The sequence below is a fragment of the Entelurus aequoreus genome, linkage group LG26, assembly GCF_033978785.1.
Source record: "Entelurus aequoreus isolate RoL-2023_Sb linkage group LG26, RoL_Eaeq_v1.1, whole genome shotgun sequence".
Classification (NCBI taxonomy): Eukaryota; Metazoa; Chordata; class Actinopteri; order Syngnathiformes; family Syngnathidae; genus Entelurus; species Entelurus aequoreus.
The window spans coordinates 2,821,571-2,841,314 of record NC_084756.1 but is presented as its reverse complement, the minus strand read 5'-3'; the positions used below and the strand labels follow the sequence as shown (position 1 = coordinate 2,841,314).

General features: G+C 38.6%; 1 protein-coding gene across 2 annotated transcripts in view; it reads left to right on the top strand.

Moving 5' to 3' along the window:
- Positions 1-3,654: 3,654 nt before the first annotated feature.
- lrig2 (leucine-rich repeats and immunoglobulin-like domains 2) overlaps positions 3,655-19,744 on the top strand; it is a 50,549-nt gene continuing 34,459 nt past the window's right edge. For both annotated transcript variants that reach the window (XM_062037473.1, XM_062037474.1), the window contains exons 1-7: positions 3,655-4,073; positions 8,120-8,194; positions 12,218-12,352; positions 12,492-12,635; positions 13,503-13,646; positions 13,852-13,995; positions 14,140-14,283. In XM_062037473.1, the coding sequence (XP_061893457.1) occupies positions 3,880-4,073; positions 8,120-8,194; positions 12,218-12,352; positions 12,492-12,635; positions 13,503-13,646; positions 13,852-13,995; positions 14,140-14,283 (980 nt within the window). In that variant the 5' untranslated portion in view covers positions 3,655-3,879. The remainder of the gene's footprint in view (positions 4,074-8,119; positions 8,195-12,217; positions 12,353-12,491; positions 12,636-13,502; positions 13,647-13,851; positions 13,996-14,139; positions 14,284-19,744) is intronic.

Below are 19,744 nucleotides of genomic sequence, written 5' to 3'. Positions count from 1 at the left end.
CATCTTATTATTTCCTAGACTTATTATGGGCCTGCTGCATTGCCAGCGCCCATTCACCGTTTACCCTAGAGTCATATAACTTGGTATGTGACAGCTGTTAACTTTTAGTGTGCTAACGTTAGCATGCCAGCACGCTAACAATAAAGTGCTAACTTTTTTTTCTGTCTAATTTTACACTTTTTTCTCTAATTCCGCAGCCATACACCTTACAGTCATATCACTTGGTATTTGAAACATGCTAACTGTATGCATGTTTACGTTAGCATGTTAGCATGCTAACATTAAAGTGCTAGCTTTTTTAGCTATCTTTGCAACCGTTTACCTTAGAGTCATACAACTTGGTATGTGACACTTGTTAAATGCTAGCATGCTCATTTTAGCATGCTAACATTAAAGTGCTAACTTTTTTAGCTAATTATACTGTTTTTTCCTCTAATTCCCCAGCCATACACCTTAGAGTCTTATAACTTGGTATGTGACACAAGGTAACTATTATCATGCTCAAGTTAGCATGCTAACATTAACTTGCTAACTTTTTGAGCTACTTTTGCAACCGTTTAGCCCAGAGTCATATAACTCGGTATCTGACACTTGTTAACTGTTAGCATGCAAACGGTAGCATGCTAGCAACCTTGCTAACTTTTCCCATCTAATTTTACACTTTTTTTTCTATTCCCGCAGCTATACACCTTTGGGTGATATAACTTGGTATATGAAGCATGCTGACTGTTATAATGCTATCGTTAGCACATGTGCTAAGTGTTAGCATTTTTATGTAAACATGCTACTGTTTTAGGCTAGCTCTGTGGCTCATTTTGTACTGTACAACTAAAACTCACAGATTCAGACACTCGGCACCATCTAATAAGTATGACGACCCCCGGCCAGAGGTCCGGGGCACAGATAGCAGGTCCATCAAAAAACATTTTTTTATTATTCCTCCTCTTCTTCTGCTGTGTTTAATGCGGAACAAATCGATCAACAACCCCCAATATATCTTAAAGCCTTCATTACAATTTTGTTGGTATTCTTACATTTTAGTAGCCTAAACAGTTGGATTTTTATACTTTTTAAGTGTTCACAAATACTTGGGTGACAAAAAATATTTGTATTTATTGTAAGGGACGACAAATAAAGCACAGTTTTGTGAATGCATTACTGTCTGGTTTGTTTTTGAGTTTGGTTTTGCAAAGGCCGCATGGAATATCTATTTTTCACTTGAATTTCGCCACAACACAACATCCCAGATGATATAGCGAGACCAGCGGCTCATCATGGTTTATTGTCAAAACAAAGGTGGACACCAAGTGTAGGATAGATAAAGGAAGCCTGGCTGCAAATCTGGAACTATACGCTGGCTAAAGTTAAACTTGTATCCAGTCTTTATCCAACCAATGCTAAATTCTGGACTTCTACATGTGTATATTGACAATGAACTACTTTTATATTGTATATCATGTTGATACTTTCATTGCCGTTGCTTTGAAACCTTGTAAACAAACAAAGTAAACCTATGTTACGAGATACATCACTAACGGAAAAACGGATTAATATTACTAACTGGTCAATTGCCAAACACAGTAGGCACTGATCCAAATAAAAGTAGTTTTCAGTTCAGGAAGATAATTCTTTATTTTGCCGTAAGACGGTGACACTTTTGTTTTACAGTAGAAGGTTAAGGTAGCTACACAACAACTCCAGCTGACATTGCCGTCATAATCGTTCACACATTTCTAACGGACCGTTATTGCTTACCGTTTCATTGTCTCCTCCATTGCCATAGATAGTATAGGCACCGACTCTGCCATAAAAAGTATTTATTTCCGGAAAATCCGTCTTTTTGCGAAAGTTTGTGGTTGAAGCAGGACTCTTCTTGAAACCCACAAGGAGCGACTTCTTCCCAGTTGAAGGCACATTGCAACCAATCATAAAAGTTTAAAGTCAGGCACTTTTTACTTCAGATGAGGCTGAAAGTTAGTGTTGTGACTTCTGCTGGTTAAAGCAAACCAACAACAGAGCGTTCTCCTTCATTGGGTTGTGTTGTGGACACGATGTTGTGGTACCGCCAGTTTTGCATAAATGTAAATAGGCTGACTCGCGCAAGGATGTTTGGGTACATTTCTACCATGTATGGATAATCCACTGACGTCACACCTGAACAAAATTGGATGAAAAAGGCATGGTTGTTTTATAAATATGAGTGTGTGTATATATATATATATATATATATATATATATATATATATATATATATATATATATATATATATATATATATATATATATATATATATATATATATATATATATATATATATATATATATATATATATATATATATGTGTGTGTACGTCATCATCATGGCGCCGATGAAGGCTGCCTCGGTGCTCTCGTGCGCTCTGTTTTGTTTGTTTTTGTGCATAAATTGTGTGTCCGGGTGCTCTTACACCCGTGAAGAAATTATTATTATTATTATTTTTTTCTCCTAACAGTAGTTCCTTGAATTCCTTCTAAGTCTATCTGATAGCTCAGTTACAGCTCATTTTATTACCAAATATGTGTTATATGTGTTTTATGTTGCACGATTGCACCAAGAAAAATTTCTAGTTTGTGAACCCGTTCTCAAACAATGGCAATAAAACTATTCTGATTCTGATTCTGATTCTGATATATATATATATATATATATATATATATATATATATATATATATATATATATATATATATATATATATATATATATATATATATATATATATATATATATATATATATATATATATATATATATGTTTATATGTGTGTGTATATATGCATCTATATAGACAGTATATATGTATGTATATGTATATATATATTTTTCTATTGTCCCTGTCTTGTCCCCACAAATTACCCCATCTGTGTACTTTTTTCTTCTTCTTTCTACCCCATCCTGCGCCTGTTCCGCTGCACCAAACAAAACATACATCCAAACATTTAACAAAGTCAAAATAAGGCAACTAGAGAAGTATCTCACACTTCTCTTTCGTAAAATAAATATGTACAGCGGATATGGACATCTACATCGAAAATATGATGTTCCTGGGTGGCTTGAATGGGCAGATTAAAAAATATATATACATTTTTTATTTATTTTTTATTTTTTGTATCACGGCCCGCTGGCCGTATATTGGGGGCCACTGGTTTACAGTATCGCTCATCCTCAATAGAAAATAAATAGCTGTATGGGATTATAATCAGGATAAAAATATAATTAAATATAAACCATCATAAGAAAATTAGTTTTTTGATTAATTGAAACTTTTATTAGTAGATTGCACAGTTCAGTACATATTCCGTACAATAGACCACTAAATGATAACACCCGAATACGTTTTTCAACTTGTTTAAGTAGGGGTCCACGTAATCAATTCATGGTAAGTATAATTCAAGTGTATTTATTCACTTGTATAATTTAATTCACACAATTTTATAAACTGCTGTCTTGGATTGAAATAAACACAAATCTTGTTTTGAAACTTTGTAATGTTTACAATACACGAGACTACAAACTCGTGTTTTATTGCGAGAACCAATCAGATTTATGGACTGGATTGACAAACGTGCATTTGGACCAATAGAATCGCTTTAGATTTGCCAGAAAGAGGCGGGACCAAGATATCCAATGTCATCAACTAAACGCTTTTGTTGATCCATCAAGACAAGAGCGATGCGGAATAACTCACGCGTTTATTTTAAACAACATGGACGAATAAGTTGTTAATATTGAATTGAGTTCGTTGGGATGGCGTGGAAGTAATCGCAGTGGTGGAGAAAGCGTCGGGTGTCCAGCTTGGAGTGGGAAGGAATCCCAAGTGAAGAGGAATCTGAGCCAAGATGGCGGAAGACTGGCCCCTTCCCTCGGCCTCCGTCTTCTTCATGCTCCTCCTGGGTGTGCGTGTCCGGGCCGTCGAGTCGTGTCCGGCTCCTTGCTCCTGCTCCACGGGCCCAGACGGGCGCCTCGTCCTGGACTGCAACGGGAATAGGTTGTCGGCGGCTCCCTTGGATCTTCCAGAGGGCATCAGCCAAGTGTAAGTTGTTAGCCGAGTTAGCATGGACGTGCTAACCAGGATAGCATCACAACACTAACTCTAACTCTGGTGTTGTATCCTTTTTTAAATTGTAATTACTCTCTAATTGGGTGTTGTTGTTTTTTTTATTTTATTTTTTAGCGGAAGAATGTCAAACACCTTGAGGTTGTTTAACTTTAAAATGTGAATGTAAGCAGTGACTGGCCACAACATTAGGTACACTTGTTCCGGCCAGTATACCTTATACCAGGGGTGTCAAACTCGTTTTCATTGGGGGCCACATCACAGTTATGGCTGCCCTTAGAGAGCCACTTGTAACAGTAAATTATAATTATTTATTGTTATATATTTTTACGTACTCTGTAATAAAAATATGTAGATTTTAGAGCAGGGGTCCCCAAACTGCGGTCCGCGTCCAAAATTCGGTCCGCGGGAAGTCCCAAGTTTAAAAAAATAAATAAATAAAATAAATATATGTATACTGTATATGTGCAGTCGGGGTCAAAAGTTTACATACACTTGTGAAGGACATAATGTCATGGCTGTCTTTTGAGTTTCCAATAATTTCTACAACTCTTATTTTTTGTGATAGAGTGGTTGGAGTAGGGATGGGCGATATGACTAAAAAATGTATCACGATATAAGTGTTTCATATCAGTCGATATCGATAATTATTGATTAAAAAAAACAAACAACTATTCTAAATAAAGACCAGGAGAAAAAAGGCTGAATTTAAATACTTTTATTTTAAATATAACCTTTAACCTTTAGAACGAGGTCAGTATTATGAAAAACAGTCAAATAAATGAAAATACTGGTCGATGTGCAAATATTGACATTAAATAAATGCTTAATCCAACAAAATATGCAAAGTATTGTAATTAAGAAATTAGTAGTGTACACCACTGCATCCATTATTTCTTTATAACGTTTTGAATTTTTGTCGTATGGCACTGCTGCCGAGTAATACTGTCTGCGGCAACAACAGACCACCATCCAGACGATGGTGGTCTGTTGTTGTCGCTTCGGTGCTGTTCCACTTGCACCGGCTGATGTAGATGGTTGTGGCTGTTTGATACTGCTGTACTCCAGCGGGTGAGAGCGGCTCAGGTGGTAAAATAAGTTTGTCGTGTTCCCAGACTTGGTCGGGACGACGACCTTGCAAAGTTTGCAGACAGTATTACTCTGATTCGTATCGGATTTTAAAAAATCCAAAATACTGCCAAACTGGTGACTTGACGTTTCCTTTTTATTTACAATTTCCTCTCGTGCTGCCGCACTCATATTCCCGTTTCGTTTCACTCCTCGTCGTCAGCTAGCCGACAGCCGTTGTTGCTTTTTTTTTCCTGTTAGCATTTCCCAGAATGCCTTGTGGTTCAGGCTCGGCCGTGATAGGTCGAGAGGCCAAAGCCCTTCCTCTGCCTACACCCCCCAGAATGCCGTGCGGTTCCGGCTCCGCCTTTCTTCCTATTTTTTTCCAACAGAACTAAGTGAAATTATCGAACGTTCTATCGACCCCATTTTCTATTGATATTGATCACATGTCTATCGCGATATATATTGTTATTGTTTTATCGCCCAGCCCTAGGTTGGAGCCCATACTTGTTGGTCACAAAAAAAACATCCATCTATCTTCTTCCGCTTATCCGAGGTTGGGTCGCGGGGGCACGAACCACATCATCTGGCTCCTCTCCATGTGGAGGAGCAGCGGCTTTACTTTGAGCTCCTCCAGGATGACAGAGGTTCTCACCCTATCTCTAAGGAAGAGCCCCTGCCACCCGCGGAGGAAACTCATTTCGGCCGTGATCTTGTCCTTTCGGTCATAACCCAAAGCTCATGAGGATGAGAACGTAGATCGACCAGTAAATTGAGAGCTTTGCCTTCCGGCTCAGCTCCAGTCACAAAAAATATTCATGAAATTTGGTTCTTCTATGAATTTATTATGGGTCTACTGTAAATGTGACCAAATCTGCAGGGTCAAAAGTATACATACCGCAACATACATTGTCAATTTGGGTGATGTGGAAAAGTTACAATCAAATCAAATGAGCTTCATGGCCTCTTAACTTCATGTGAGTGATTATGATTGATGACACCTGTTGACTTCTCTGAGCTCATTTAAATAGGGCTCGTGTGATGCAGTCATTAGACTCGGTTACAAACGCCACAATGGGGAAAGTCAAAGGAACTCAGCGCAGATCTGAAAAAACGAGTCATTGACTTGAACAAGTCAGGAAAGTCCCTTGGAGCCATTTCAAAGCAGCTTAAGGTCCCAAGAGCAACTGTGCAGACAATTGTTCGGGAGTTTAAAGTGCATGGCACAGTTTTGTCACTGCCACGATCAAGAAGAAAACGCAAGCTATCACCTGCTGCTGAGAGAACATTGGTCAGGGTGATCAATAGTCAACCAAGCTACCAAAAAGCAGGTCTGCAATGAATTGGAAGCTGCTGGAACACAGGTGTCAGTGTCCACAGTCAAGCGTGTTTTGCATCGCCACGGACTGAGTGGCTACCATGCAAGAAGGAAGCCATTGCTCCAGAAGCCACACCTTAAGGCTCGTCTAAAGTTTGCTGCTGATCACATGGACAAAGATAAGACCTTCTGGAGGAAAGTTCTGTGGTCAGATGAAACAAAAATTGAGCTGTTTGGCCACAATACCCCGCAATATGTTTGGAGGAGAAAAGGATGACTCCTTTAATCCCAGGAACACCAATCCTACCGTCAAGCATGGTGGTGGTAGTATTATGCTCTGGGCCTGTTTTGCTGTCAGTGGAACTGGTGCTTTACAGAGAGTAAATGGTACATTGAAAAAGAAGGATAACTTCCAAATTCTTCAGGACAAGCTAAAATCATCAGCCCGGAGGTTGGGTCTTGGGCGCAGTTGGGTGTTCCTACAGGACAATGACCCCAAACACACGTCAAAAGTGGTAAAGGAATGGCTAAATCAGGCTAGAATGAAGGTTTTAGAATGGCCTTCCCAAAGTCCTGACTTAAACATGTGGACAATGCTGAAGAAACAAGTCCATGTCAGAAAACCAACAAATTTAGTTGAACTGCACCAATTTTGTCAAGAGGAGTGGTCAAAAATTGAAGCAGAAGCTTGTGGATGGCTACCAAAAGTGCCTTATTGCAGTGAAACTTGCCAAGGGACATGTAAGCAAATATTAACATTGCTGTATGTATACTTTTGACCCAGCACATTTGCTCACATTTTCAGTAGACCCATATAATACATTCATAAAAGAACCAAACTTCATGAATGTTTTTTGTGACCAAGTGGAGTTATGTACTGGTACTTAACAAAAAAAGGTGAAATAACTGAAAAAATGTTTTATATTCTAGTTTCTTCAAAATAGCCACCCTTTGCTCTGATTACTGTTTTGCACACTCTTGGCATTCTCTCGATGAGCTACAAGAGGTAGTCACCTGAAAGGGTTTTCACTTCACAGGTATCATAGTTTTGATGCCCTCAGTGACAATCTACAATGTAAATAGTCATAAAAATAAAGAAAACAATGTTTTTTTTACAATGTATACTGTAAATGTAATTGGGAAAACAGTACCACTGTTTTACTGTAAAACCTACGGTCTTTGTTTTTAAGGTGTCTATTAATGGCAAAACAATATTACACATTTTTTTATCTCGTGTTTTTACGGTAAAATTCTGGCAACTGAGCTACCAGTTTTTACTGACAAATTATCTTTACATTGTACAATGTGATGGATAAGTTGCTTCAAAATCAAGAGTCAAGCAGATATTTAAGTACTTATTTTGATGTTTTGAATGTGTGATGATATAATGTTTGTCGCAATATTAGATTACGTTTAAAATATATGAAATTGCATACGGTACATGTATTTTTTTGTGTCATAATAGAAGGTTGACTACATTTAGAAACAAATAGACGCGTGGTAATTCCAGGCCTTTGCGGGCCACTTAATATGACGTTTGACACATGTGCCTTATACGAATACATTGTTCTCTTTGCAATGCGAATTCTAAATGTTAACATCATGGGTTAATGTGAAATGTTTAATATTGCAGCACAATGAACCACAATGACCTGACAGTTATTCCCTTCCTTGGCGACGACTCCTACAACATCACATCACTGTCGTTGTAAGTATGAAATCTGTTCCATTGGTTGTTACTATTTAAGTAAAAAGGGGAAATGACTGATAGAGTACGACACTGTCATACACAGCAACATCACCCACAGTTGCAAGATAAAAGTATGCAAACCCTTTGGGATTACTTGGATTTCTGTGTAAATAGGGCATACAATGTGTTCTGATCACAACAATAGACAAACAGTCTACTTTAAGAACTCTTGCACAAATATGTTTCCTTTTTTTGTAACACACATCTCAGGATTCACAGTACAGGATGGAAAAAATACCGGTCCGCGAACCTTTGGATTTAATAACTTGTTGATGTTTGAATACGTTTCCTGTAGTTGCAAATCAGACAATGATCAGGAGGAATATGGGACTATTTCTTTTTACAAAACTGTTTAAATTCAACAGTATGCTTGGGATGTCTGGTGTGAAATGCAGGCCTCAAATTTTAACTTTTTAAGGTCAAGGCATGGACCTCATATTTTAGGGCACCAAGTTGGCAAGTTAGAAGGGCACCAAGGCAAACATTATTTTCTTTCTAGGCAGGGGCTCCAAAGCATGCATGCATGCATATATATATAAACAGTTATATATATATATATATATATATATATATATATATATATATATATATATATATATATATATATATATATATATATATATATATATATATATATTTTGTGGAATAGCCTTCATTTCTAAGAACAAGAATAGACTGTCGAGTTTCAGATGAAAGTTCTCTTTTTCTGGCCATTTTGAGCGTTTAATTGACCCCACAAATGTGATGCTCCAGAAACTAAATCTGCTCAAAGGAAGGTCAGTTTTGTAGCTTCTGTAACGAGCTAAACTGTTTTCAGATGTGTGAACATGATTGCCCAAGGGTTTTCTAATCATCAATTAGCCTTCTGAGCCAATGAGCAAACACATTGTACCATTAGAACACTGGAGTGATAGTTGCTAGAAATGGGCCTCTATACACCTATGTAGATATTGCACCAAAAACCAGACATTTGCAGCAAGAATAGTCATTTACCACATTAGCAATGTATAGGGTGTATTTCTTTAAAGTTAAGACTAGTTTAAAGTTATCTTCATTGAAAAGTACAGTGCTTTTCCTTCATGTATATGTGTATATATATATGTGTGTATATATATATATATATATATATATATATATATATATATATATATATATATATATATATATATATATATATATATATATTTGTAACTGTTTTTTAATTCATTACCTGATGCCTTTATCTCTATTTCTACATTTTGATAGTGGGAGGTATGTCTTTTAATTATTTATTTATGTTTTTAAGTTATGTACATTTATATGTACATATATATGCTGTATTGGGACAGAGCCATTAAGAGTTTAAAGCAGAAATATGTCGTATAAGAATTAACTACACACAATAACACATTAACAACATGCTATGTCACATGAATGGTTTTTGAAGTAATACCTTTGGGACATGAACAAACCACAAGTAATGTAAAAAAAAAACCTGGTGTTTACTTTTTGATATCAATATAAAACTCAAAGCAGTTTGGCTAACGAAGATGAAGTCTAATAAACAAGCTTTGTTCTTCTCCAACGCCTCCTATCAGTACAACAGTTTGGCCAACAAAAATAAAGAGTGACACTTCTCACATCGAATACACAATATTCACAGCCTGCGTTCAATTCGATGAGATGACAAAATATTTTAGCTAGTATTGATGTTATTTGAACACTGATACAGTTTTCAGTTAAATAAAGGATGAGTGAACATCCCAGTCAACAAACTAAAGACTTAAAATACTTTATAAACAAGTTGTGACAACGTTCACGACACATCGCCTGCTTCATGTTTCCCCACATCATGAACTCAGTCACAGCAGCTGATGGAGGCTGTATTGAGAAAAAAAAGCAACATCAAATAGTTCTCTCCTTCGCTGTATAATTTTAGTGTGAGACAAGGGTCTCGAATATTGTCCACACCTGTCTCCATCTAATCACTGCACTGTGCTCTTAAACGCACGGCGGGAAACGAGGGAAAATGACGTTAAACCAAGTGCTTGGCTCTGCTTACTCCGAGGGGAAATCTCCGGAGCAAAGTCCGTGTCTTTAGTCCGCCATGATTATCAAGCCAAACGTAATTAAAAAATTTGACGGTATTACTAACCGTCGAGAATTTTATCGCAAATTATCATTTAACCGTTTACCGTTACATCCCTCGTCCATTAACAAGTAAAACGTCAAGGGCGGTCACGGCTTGTTCTTGCCGTAGATATTGGTCCGTTTTTTAGGGCATTACTGCAAGTCACAAGGGCGGTCGTGGCTTTTGCTGCGGTTGCCGTGGCTAAATTTGAGCCCTGGAAATGCTCTCTTGAGGTTATGCCACAGCATCACTATCGGGTAGAAGTCAGGACTCTGACTGGCCCAACTCCAGAAAGCGTAGTGTTGTTGATTTACTTTAAGGGTTTGGGCCGTTGTCCTGTTGAATCACCCATCCTCTCTCGGGCTTCAGTTGGGAGACAAACGGTCTTAAGTTTTCCTGCAAAATGTCTTGATACTGTTGGGAATTAATTTTGCCGTCAATGACTACGTTTACGCTGCAAGCCAAAGTGGCCAAAATCAGATTTTTTTTATAAATCTGATTTTTCCCAGCTGACTGTTTACGCGGCGAGCAAAATGTGATCTTTATCAGACTCCAGTGTAAAGGCACACAGGCCCCAATGTGACCTCGACGTTACTAGCATGCAGAGTTCGATAAAGTGAAATGAACAAGGAAGTTGCTACTGCTACAAAATAAAATACAAGTCCCCACTATATATATGATCATCACCACTCCTTTTACAAATGTATGTTTTTTATGTGTAAATAAATAAAAGTAATATAATGTATGAATGGATGTATAAAGTGTAATATTTTGGGAGGGTTCTAATCTTTTTATGGCTGTTAAGTAGAGGAAACGTACATCAGACTGGATCATTAACTTTTTTTTCCAACTCATATCTAAGCAACTACGCCACAGAGTCAATTCCAGTCCTTGAACAATCACTATTTCTTCGTAATCCAAAAAAAATAAAAAAAATAAAATATATATATACTCTATATATATATATATATATATATATATATATATATATATATATATATATATATATATATATATATATATATATATATATATATATATATATATATATATATATATATATATATATATATATATATATATACGTATATATATATATATTTTTTTTTCTGCCATGGCCCTCCACTCTGTTGCAAGTTTTGTTGATTCTACGTAACATGTTTATGTGTGCTATGGCTATGAGGGTTTTTTCCTTGGCCTCAGTCTGTACCCCCTCCCTGGAGTCCAGCCTTTGACTGAATATTTTTTTTTACTCCATGCAGATATGTCCTCTCACGCACTCCATGCTTGTGTAATCTTTTCCGTATTGTAGAGTTGTCAACAAAAATGTCAGCTTGTGCCAGATATTTGGTAAGTCTTGTGCTGACTCTCCAGGATTCCTTTTCACCTCATTGAGCATTCTGTGCTCTCAGTCATCTTTACAGGACCACCACGCCAACGGAGGGTAGCAACAGTGCTGAATATTTCTTCATTTGTGGACAATCTGTCTTACCGTAGACGCGTGAACTTCAAGGCTTTTAGAGATACTTTTGTTAACAAGCAAATGGAATCTCATCACATTGGTTGGATTCCAGGCTGGCTGACTCCTGGCTCCAATTAGCTCTTGGGGAAGTCATTAGCCCAGGAGTTCATATACTGCACTGTTGCCAGGATGCACTGTGAATTTAACGTGCTGTGTTTGATATAAAAAAAAACATTACACTTTTTGTGCAGTGTTAGTTTAAGCAGTATGTCATTGTATGCCCGATTTATGCAGAAATCCAAGTAATCCCAACTGTATTTGAGTAATTTGTCCTCCTAAACATGGCTTACTTGAAGTAACTTTCAGACAATTTGACCCGTACATGTTTTTTTAACCTTCTGCGACTCAGAGTACACAATCGGATCTCGGAGCTCTCCATGCACCAGCTGCAGCCGTACGAGTCCCTGGAGACGCTGGACCTGACGTCAAACTCCCTTTCCGAGCTAAAAGCAGGATCATTCCCTTCCATGCAGCTGAAATATCTGTGAGTTAATGCTAACAACTCAATATTTGTCTGAAGTAGTGAATCCGTAAAAGTATGCAGAACAATCAATAATACATGTGAAAAAATAATAGGAATGTGTACATATTCATATGTATTTATCTTTCAATGTGTGGGACAGCAATTTGAGTAATAACAAGATCAGTGTGCTGGAGCCCGGCTGCTTTGACAACGTGTCCAGCTCTCTCCTGGTGTTGAAGCTCAACAGGAACAGGTTGACCTCGCTGCCATCCAAAGTCTTCCGACTGCCCAGTCTTCAGTTTCTGTGAGTATTGCTCTGTTTGCATAGAAGGGAAAGCATAAAAGGTGTAACATTTCACTCTAATTAGTAGGCAGGACAAACAATATATTGCAGTATAGAGGAAGTAGTGCAACAGTAAAGAAGGTGTTTACAGAATGTGCAGGTGCATCTCAAAAATGTTTATTGTGCTAAAGTTCTTTGATCTCTGTAGTTCAGTTCAGACTAAGAGATCGATTAAAGGCTGGGCGAAGTTTTTGCAGTTAATTTTCAGATTTAAGCGCAAGCCAGTAGTTTACAATATAACACTTGACAATTTTTCAAATTGTATGACATATTAGATTGGGGTTTTTATTAGCTGTAAAATGGGTCGCCCCCCTCCCCGAAGCACAGCGCACGAAGTTATGCAATCTCGCAGTCTTTAAAATGTAAAAATGCCAGCATATCGCAAACGTTACGATAGACTTTGACTCTTGTTTGATTACTCAATTTATTATTACAACACAGGAGAGCTTCTTACGGTAAAAGCCGAATATGTGACGTTACACGAACACGTTTTGACAGCAACAGTTGGCAAAATGATATAATATATGTCCTTACAAATATTCATATGGTTATGAAGCATTAAATGCATTGGTGGAAAAGTGAATGTAGTCTCCTTGCCTGGATATTTTTGTTGTTAAATCAAATGTTGGCAAAGAACAGTGTCCCCAAAGTATCCACAGCCTGTAGCAATGTACGTACGTCCACCATTAAGTTGGCGTCCACTAAAGTCAGTCTTGATTCATCTCATCTTTGCGGAGAAAAAGGCCGTACGCCAGGTTTTTGTGCGTACGCAAGCTTGTTACAGGTGTTTCTGCTCTCCTGAATTCACTCTCTATCACTTCCTGCCAGTGAACTGAAGCGTAACAAGATCAAGATTGTGGACAGCCTGACTTTTAAAGGGACGGACTCGCTGAAGTCCCTGAAGATGCAAAGAAACGGCCTCACCAAGCTCATGGACGCAGCCTTTTTTGGACTGATCAGCATGGAAGAACTGTGAGTTTGTATGCAACTAGAGCGATAAGATTGTTTTAATAATAAACAAATCTATGAATTGGTATCCTTTTATTGTTTATGGTAAGTTATTTCCCAGTTCAACACAATTATCTGATCATCTGAAGTGTAATCAAAGGTGTTGTTTTTAAAGCATGGTTCATCCTTCTTTGCCAAACACTGATTGTTGATACCATCTTTGTTTCAGGGAACTGGAACACAACAACCTCACTGAGGTGAACAAAGGTTGGCTATACGGCTTGCACATGCTGCGTGTCCTGCGGGTCAGCCAGAACGCCCTCGGCATCATCCGACCAGACGCTTGGGAGTTCTGCCAAAAGCTGGAGGAGCTGTGAGTGTTTGCTTTCTAGCAAGAACAACTTCTCCTTCTCAGAACTTTTTTGTTGTCTTTGTGCGCATTGAGTGTGGTCAAATGCACTTTAGGTGCCTCCATCTTTTCCTTAACCTGTTTGCACAATGTGTGCTTTGCGTGCAGGGACCTGTCCTTCAATCATCTGACCCGGCTGGAGGAGACTGCGTTTGTAGGATTAGGTCTCCTGGAGAGCCTGAACCTTGGCGAGAACTCCATCAGCCACCTGGGAGAACGAGTGTTCAGCAGTCTGAGCAATCTGCGCACGCTGTAAGTTCATCACTGGGATAGGAAGAAGATGTTATTGTTAAAAGAGCTTTCTGCACTGCCAGTCAATGATGATCTCGTAAGGATGACACTCTCAAACGTACACTATTTGCTTTGTTTTGCCAATTTAGGTTTTGTCCAAACAAACATAGATATTTCCAAAAATACTCATTAATCCCACTGATTAAAAAAACAAAGGTCCATCCACACGGGGGGGGGGTTTAAAATACCGTATTTTCCGGACCATAGGGCGCACCGGATTACAAGGCGCACTGCCGATGAGCGGGTCTAGTCAGGTCTATTTTCATACAAAAGGCGCACCAGATTAAAGGGCGCATTAAAGGAGTCATATTATTTATTTATTTTTCTAAATTTTAAAAACACTCCTTTGTGGTGTACATAAAATGTAATGGTGGTTCTTTGGTCAAAATGTTGCATTGATTATGTTTTACAGAAAATATGTTAAAAGATACATTGTTTTTACCATTTTTATGGACATCTGTTTTGTATTTCTTTTGTCAAAACGACAAATGTTGGGGGAAGAAATAGCCTTGTTATGCAAAACACAGCAGGGCTATTTCTTCCCCCAACATTTGTCGTTTTGACAAAAGAAATACAAAAAACAGATGTCCATAAAAATGGTAAAAAACAATGTATCTTTTAACATCTTTTCACTTTTTTGTTTACATCACATTACATATTGTAGCGGTTTGATTGCACTTGGACATGTTGTTTGAACTTGCGACAAAAGAACAGTCTTCACACGAGTCTTTGGACGGTATAGCTCGGTTGGCAGAGCGGCCGTGCCAGCAACTTGAGGGTTGCAGGTTCGATCCCCGCTTCCGCCATCCTAGTCACTGCCGTTGTGTCCTTGGGCAAGACACTTTACCCACCTGCTCCCAGTGCCACCCACACTGGTTTAAAATGTAACTTAGATATTGGGTTTCACAATGTAAAGCGCTTTGAGTCACTTGAGAAAAAGCGCTATATAAATGTAATTCACTTCACTTCACTTTGAATGGTATGAATCGGTCAAGTAAAAGTACATTTATGATTACCTTATTTTGTGGACTACAGAGCGCACCAGTATAAGCCACACTCAAAAATGTTTAGAAGAAAACAAAATGTTTCCGTGTATAAGCCGCACCGGACTATAAGCCGCAGATATATACGTTGTGAAATGAGTTATTTACACAGAAATATTTTGTAAATGTTTATTTATACATACCTTAATTGTTTCCAAACGGTGTCTGTAACACGGCAATAAAACGGCTGATCAAACAAAACAGAAGTCATCATCATGGACCCCCTAGACGCTAGCTCTCCAATCAGCTAAACAGACTCAATAACTCCACGTTTTAGTGAATTTATTGAGGAATTTGTGAAAGTGAAACAATACAAAAAGAATGCCGTTGTAAGTTAATAATACTAACACAGACACTCGTAAACGTGTTAGTTTACGAGTTAAAGCTAACGACGCTAACTTGATTACATTGTGATAGCACATACAAAAATGCATAAAAACACTCCTATAGACATCACACACGGTTTAGTAAGTACCGTATTTTCCGCACCATAAGCCGCCCCGTGTTGTAAGCCGCACCTTCAATGAATGGCATATTTCAAAACTTTGTTTACCTATTAGCCGCCCCGTGTTATTAGCCGCACCTACGCTACGCTAAAGGGAATGTCAAAAAAACAGTCTGATAGGTCAGTCAAACTTTAATAATATATCACAAACCAGCGTTCTAACAACTCTGTTCACTCCCAAAATGTAATGTGCAAATGTGCAATCACAAAAATAGTAACACTCAAAATAGTGCAGAGCAATAGCAACATCAATAACTCAACGTTGCTCGAACGTTAGTGTCACACAACACACAAAATAAAAATTTAAAGCTCACTTTCTGAAGTTATTACTCATCCACAAATCCCTCGAATTCTTCATCTTCAGTGTGCTTCACTTGTTTTTTGACACCATCTATGATGTGGACGCGCATGCAGTCGTAGATCAACAGGGACGGAGCTGCGTGAAAAAAGTCACCCGGTCCCTTCGCTCATCTTTTCTTCATCCATCAATCCCTTCGAGTTAGCTTTTATGATGACGCCGGCTGGAAAGTTCTCTTTTGGCAAGGTTATCCTTTTGAATATCACTGTGGGTGGAAGTTTCTGGCATGGCAAGCTAGAACCACAGTAGGACGACTTCTCATTCCCTGTGGTGCGAATATTCACCGTACGTGTTCCCGTTGTATCCACAGTGCGGTTCACATGAATATCAAAAGTCAGTGGAACCTTGTACGCGTGTCTCTTAGTAGGAGACATTTTGTGGTCTTTACAGAAACACACAAATGAAATGAAACGTAATATCCGCGCGCTTCTTCTTCTACGGGGGCGGGTGCTCACCTTGGCGGTTGCTTACAGTAGAAGAAGAAGCGCTTCTTCTTCTATGCGGGGCGGTTGCTTACCGTAGAAGAAGAAGCGCTTCCTCTTTTACGGGGAAAAAAGATGGCGGCCGTTTACCGTAGTTGCGAGACCTAAACTTTATGAAAATAAATATTAATATTAATCCATACATAAGGCGCACCGGGTTATTAGCCGCACTGTCAGCTTTTGAGAAAAATTGTGGTTTTTAGGTGCGGCTTATGGTGCGGAAAATACGGTAAGAATTGTTTTAGTTATATTGTAAAACTTACAAACGTTGCTTGGAGTGATGAATGAAGAATCCATACAAGTAGAAATGCTATGGACGGCTCGAAGACTGAACGCCACTTCTACTTCCAGTTGTTGAAAGCACAAAGTGGAAGGACACTGCAGCACCTGCAGTGAGCGAATTCGTCCAAAAGATGGCGCCATAGCCCAAACAATAACACACCCTTTCAGTTTGTTTTTAATGCAATTATTTTGCCACTCCGTTTTATAAGCCACAGTGTTCAAAGTGTATAAAAAAGTTGCGGCTTATAGTCTGGAATTTTATGGTATTATCTTTCAAATAAGTGCACACTTCTTACATTTCTTAGGACATAAATCAAAAAGCTCTGTTTTACCCATCAGCTCACAAACTCTAAAGCTAGAGTCATTTTAAATCTTTACTAGAGTTTCCCCAAAAACTCCTTTTTAAAAGTATCCGTATTCGTGTGGTCATGGCCTTTATGTCGTTTAAAAAATATATACGTATATTACGGCTTATTTCAATGCACTCTGAAGGAACACTGCAGGTTTGTTTGCCTCACTTTTAAATGCCTGTAGATTGCTTTTCAAACTATACCTCTATATACATAAACGATATATACTAGGGCTGGGCGATATGGACCAAAACTACAAACCCCGTTTCCATATGAGTTGGGAAATTGTGTTAGATGTAAATATAAATGGAATACAATGATTTGCAAATCCTTTTCAACCAATGTAGTGCATTCAGTTGAATGCACTACAAAGACAAGATATTTGATGTTCAAACTCATGAACTTCATTTTTTTTTTGCAAATGATAATTAACTTGGAATTTCATGGCTGCAACACATGCCAAAGTAGTTGGGAAAGGGCATGTTCACCACTGTGTTACATGGCCTTTCCTTTTAACAACACTCAGTAAACGTTTGGGAACTGAGGAGACACATTTTTTAAGCTTCTCAGGTGGAATTCTTACCCATTCTTGCTTGATGTACAGCTTAAGTTGTTCAACAGTCCGGGGGTCTCCTTTGTGGTATTTTAGGCTTCATAATGCGCCACACATGTTCAATGGGAGACAGGTCTGGACTGCAGGCAGGCTAGTCTAGTACCCGCACTCTTTTACTATGAAGCCACGTTGATGTAACACGTGGCTTGGCATTGTCTTGCTGAAATAAGCAGGGGCGTCCATGGTAACTTTGCTTGGATGGCAACATATGTTGCTCCAAAACCTGTATGTACTTTTCAGCATTAATGGCGCCTTCACAGATGTGTAAGTTACCCATGCCTTCGGCACTAATACACCCCCATACCATCACAGATGCTGGCTTTTAAACTTTGCGCCTATAACAATCGGAATGGTTCTTTTCCTCTTTGGTCCGAAGGACATGACGTCCACAGTTTCCAAAAACAATTTGAAATGTGGACTCGTCAGACCACAGAACACTTTTCCACTTTGTATCAGTCCATCTTAGATGAGCTCAGGCCCAGCGAAGCCGACGGCGTTTCTGGGTGTTGTTGATAAACGGTTTTCGCCTTGCGTAGGAGAGTTTTAACTTGCACTTACAGATGTAGCGACCAACTGTAGTTACTGACAGTGGGTTTCTGAAGTGTTCCTGAGCCCATGTGGTGATATCCTTTACACACTGATGTTGCTTGTTGATGCAGTACAGCCTGAGGGATCGAAGGTCACAGGCTTAGCTGCTTATGTGCAGTGATTTCTCCATATTCTCTGAACCCTTTGATGATATTATGGACCGTAGATGGTGAAATCCCTAAATTCCTTGCAATAGCTGCTTGAGAAAGGTTTTTCTTAAACTGTTCAACAATTTGCTCACGCATTTGTTGACAAAGTGGTGACCCTCGCCCTATCCTTGTTTGTGAATGACTGAGCATTTCATGGAATCTACTTTTATACCCAATCATGGCACCCACCTGTTCCCAATTAGCCTGCACACCTGTGGGATGTTCCAAATAAGTGTTTGATGAGCATTCCTCAACTTTATCAGTATTTATTGCCACCTTTCCCAACTTTTTTGTCACATGTTGCTGGCATTAAATTCTAAAGTTAATGATTATTTGCAACAAAAAAAAAGTTTATCAGTTTGAACATCAAATATGTTGTCTTTGTAGCATATTCAACTGAATATGGGTTGAAAATGATTTGCAAATCGTTGTATTCCGTTTATATTTACATCTAACCCAATTTCCCAACTCATATGGAAACGGGGTTTATAATATGTTTAGGCTGAATGACAATATATATTGGTATTTTGAAGATTTAATTACAAATCAATTAATTATAGTTGTTACTTAACCAATTACTAATGGAATTACTGTTTGATAAATGTAATTAATTATTAGTGAAAGTAATTAATGCGTTACTTAAAAAGAAACTAGGTATATGTCATGCAGTTGAGAGAGGCTTATGAGAGCAGCGTGTGTGTGCTTTTAAAAGGCGGTGTCTGTTGCTAAGCGACATGTGACGTCAGCGAGGGTGTCAACTGAACTGTATTTGTTAGCTTTAGCAGTTAGCAGCGGCTGTTCTGTTGAATCTTTTCACTGGCTTGCGTTCCCTCTGGTTATTAAAGACAAGGCGCCGCCATAGCTACGGTGCGGGCACGCCGGCTGCACGCGTGGGCGAATGTGGCGGTGGGTGTCTGCCGGTAGGGGCTCCAAACGCGCGTCGGACCCTTCCTTTAGCTACAGTGCTTGTCGAAGAAGGCTGTAACAAAGGCACATTAAATGATACCGGTATGGCGGTATTGTCTCAAATATATATCTCTTTCTAAAATATA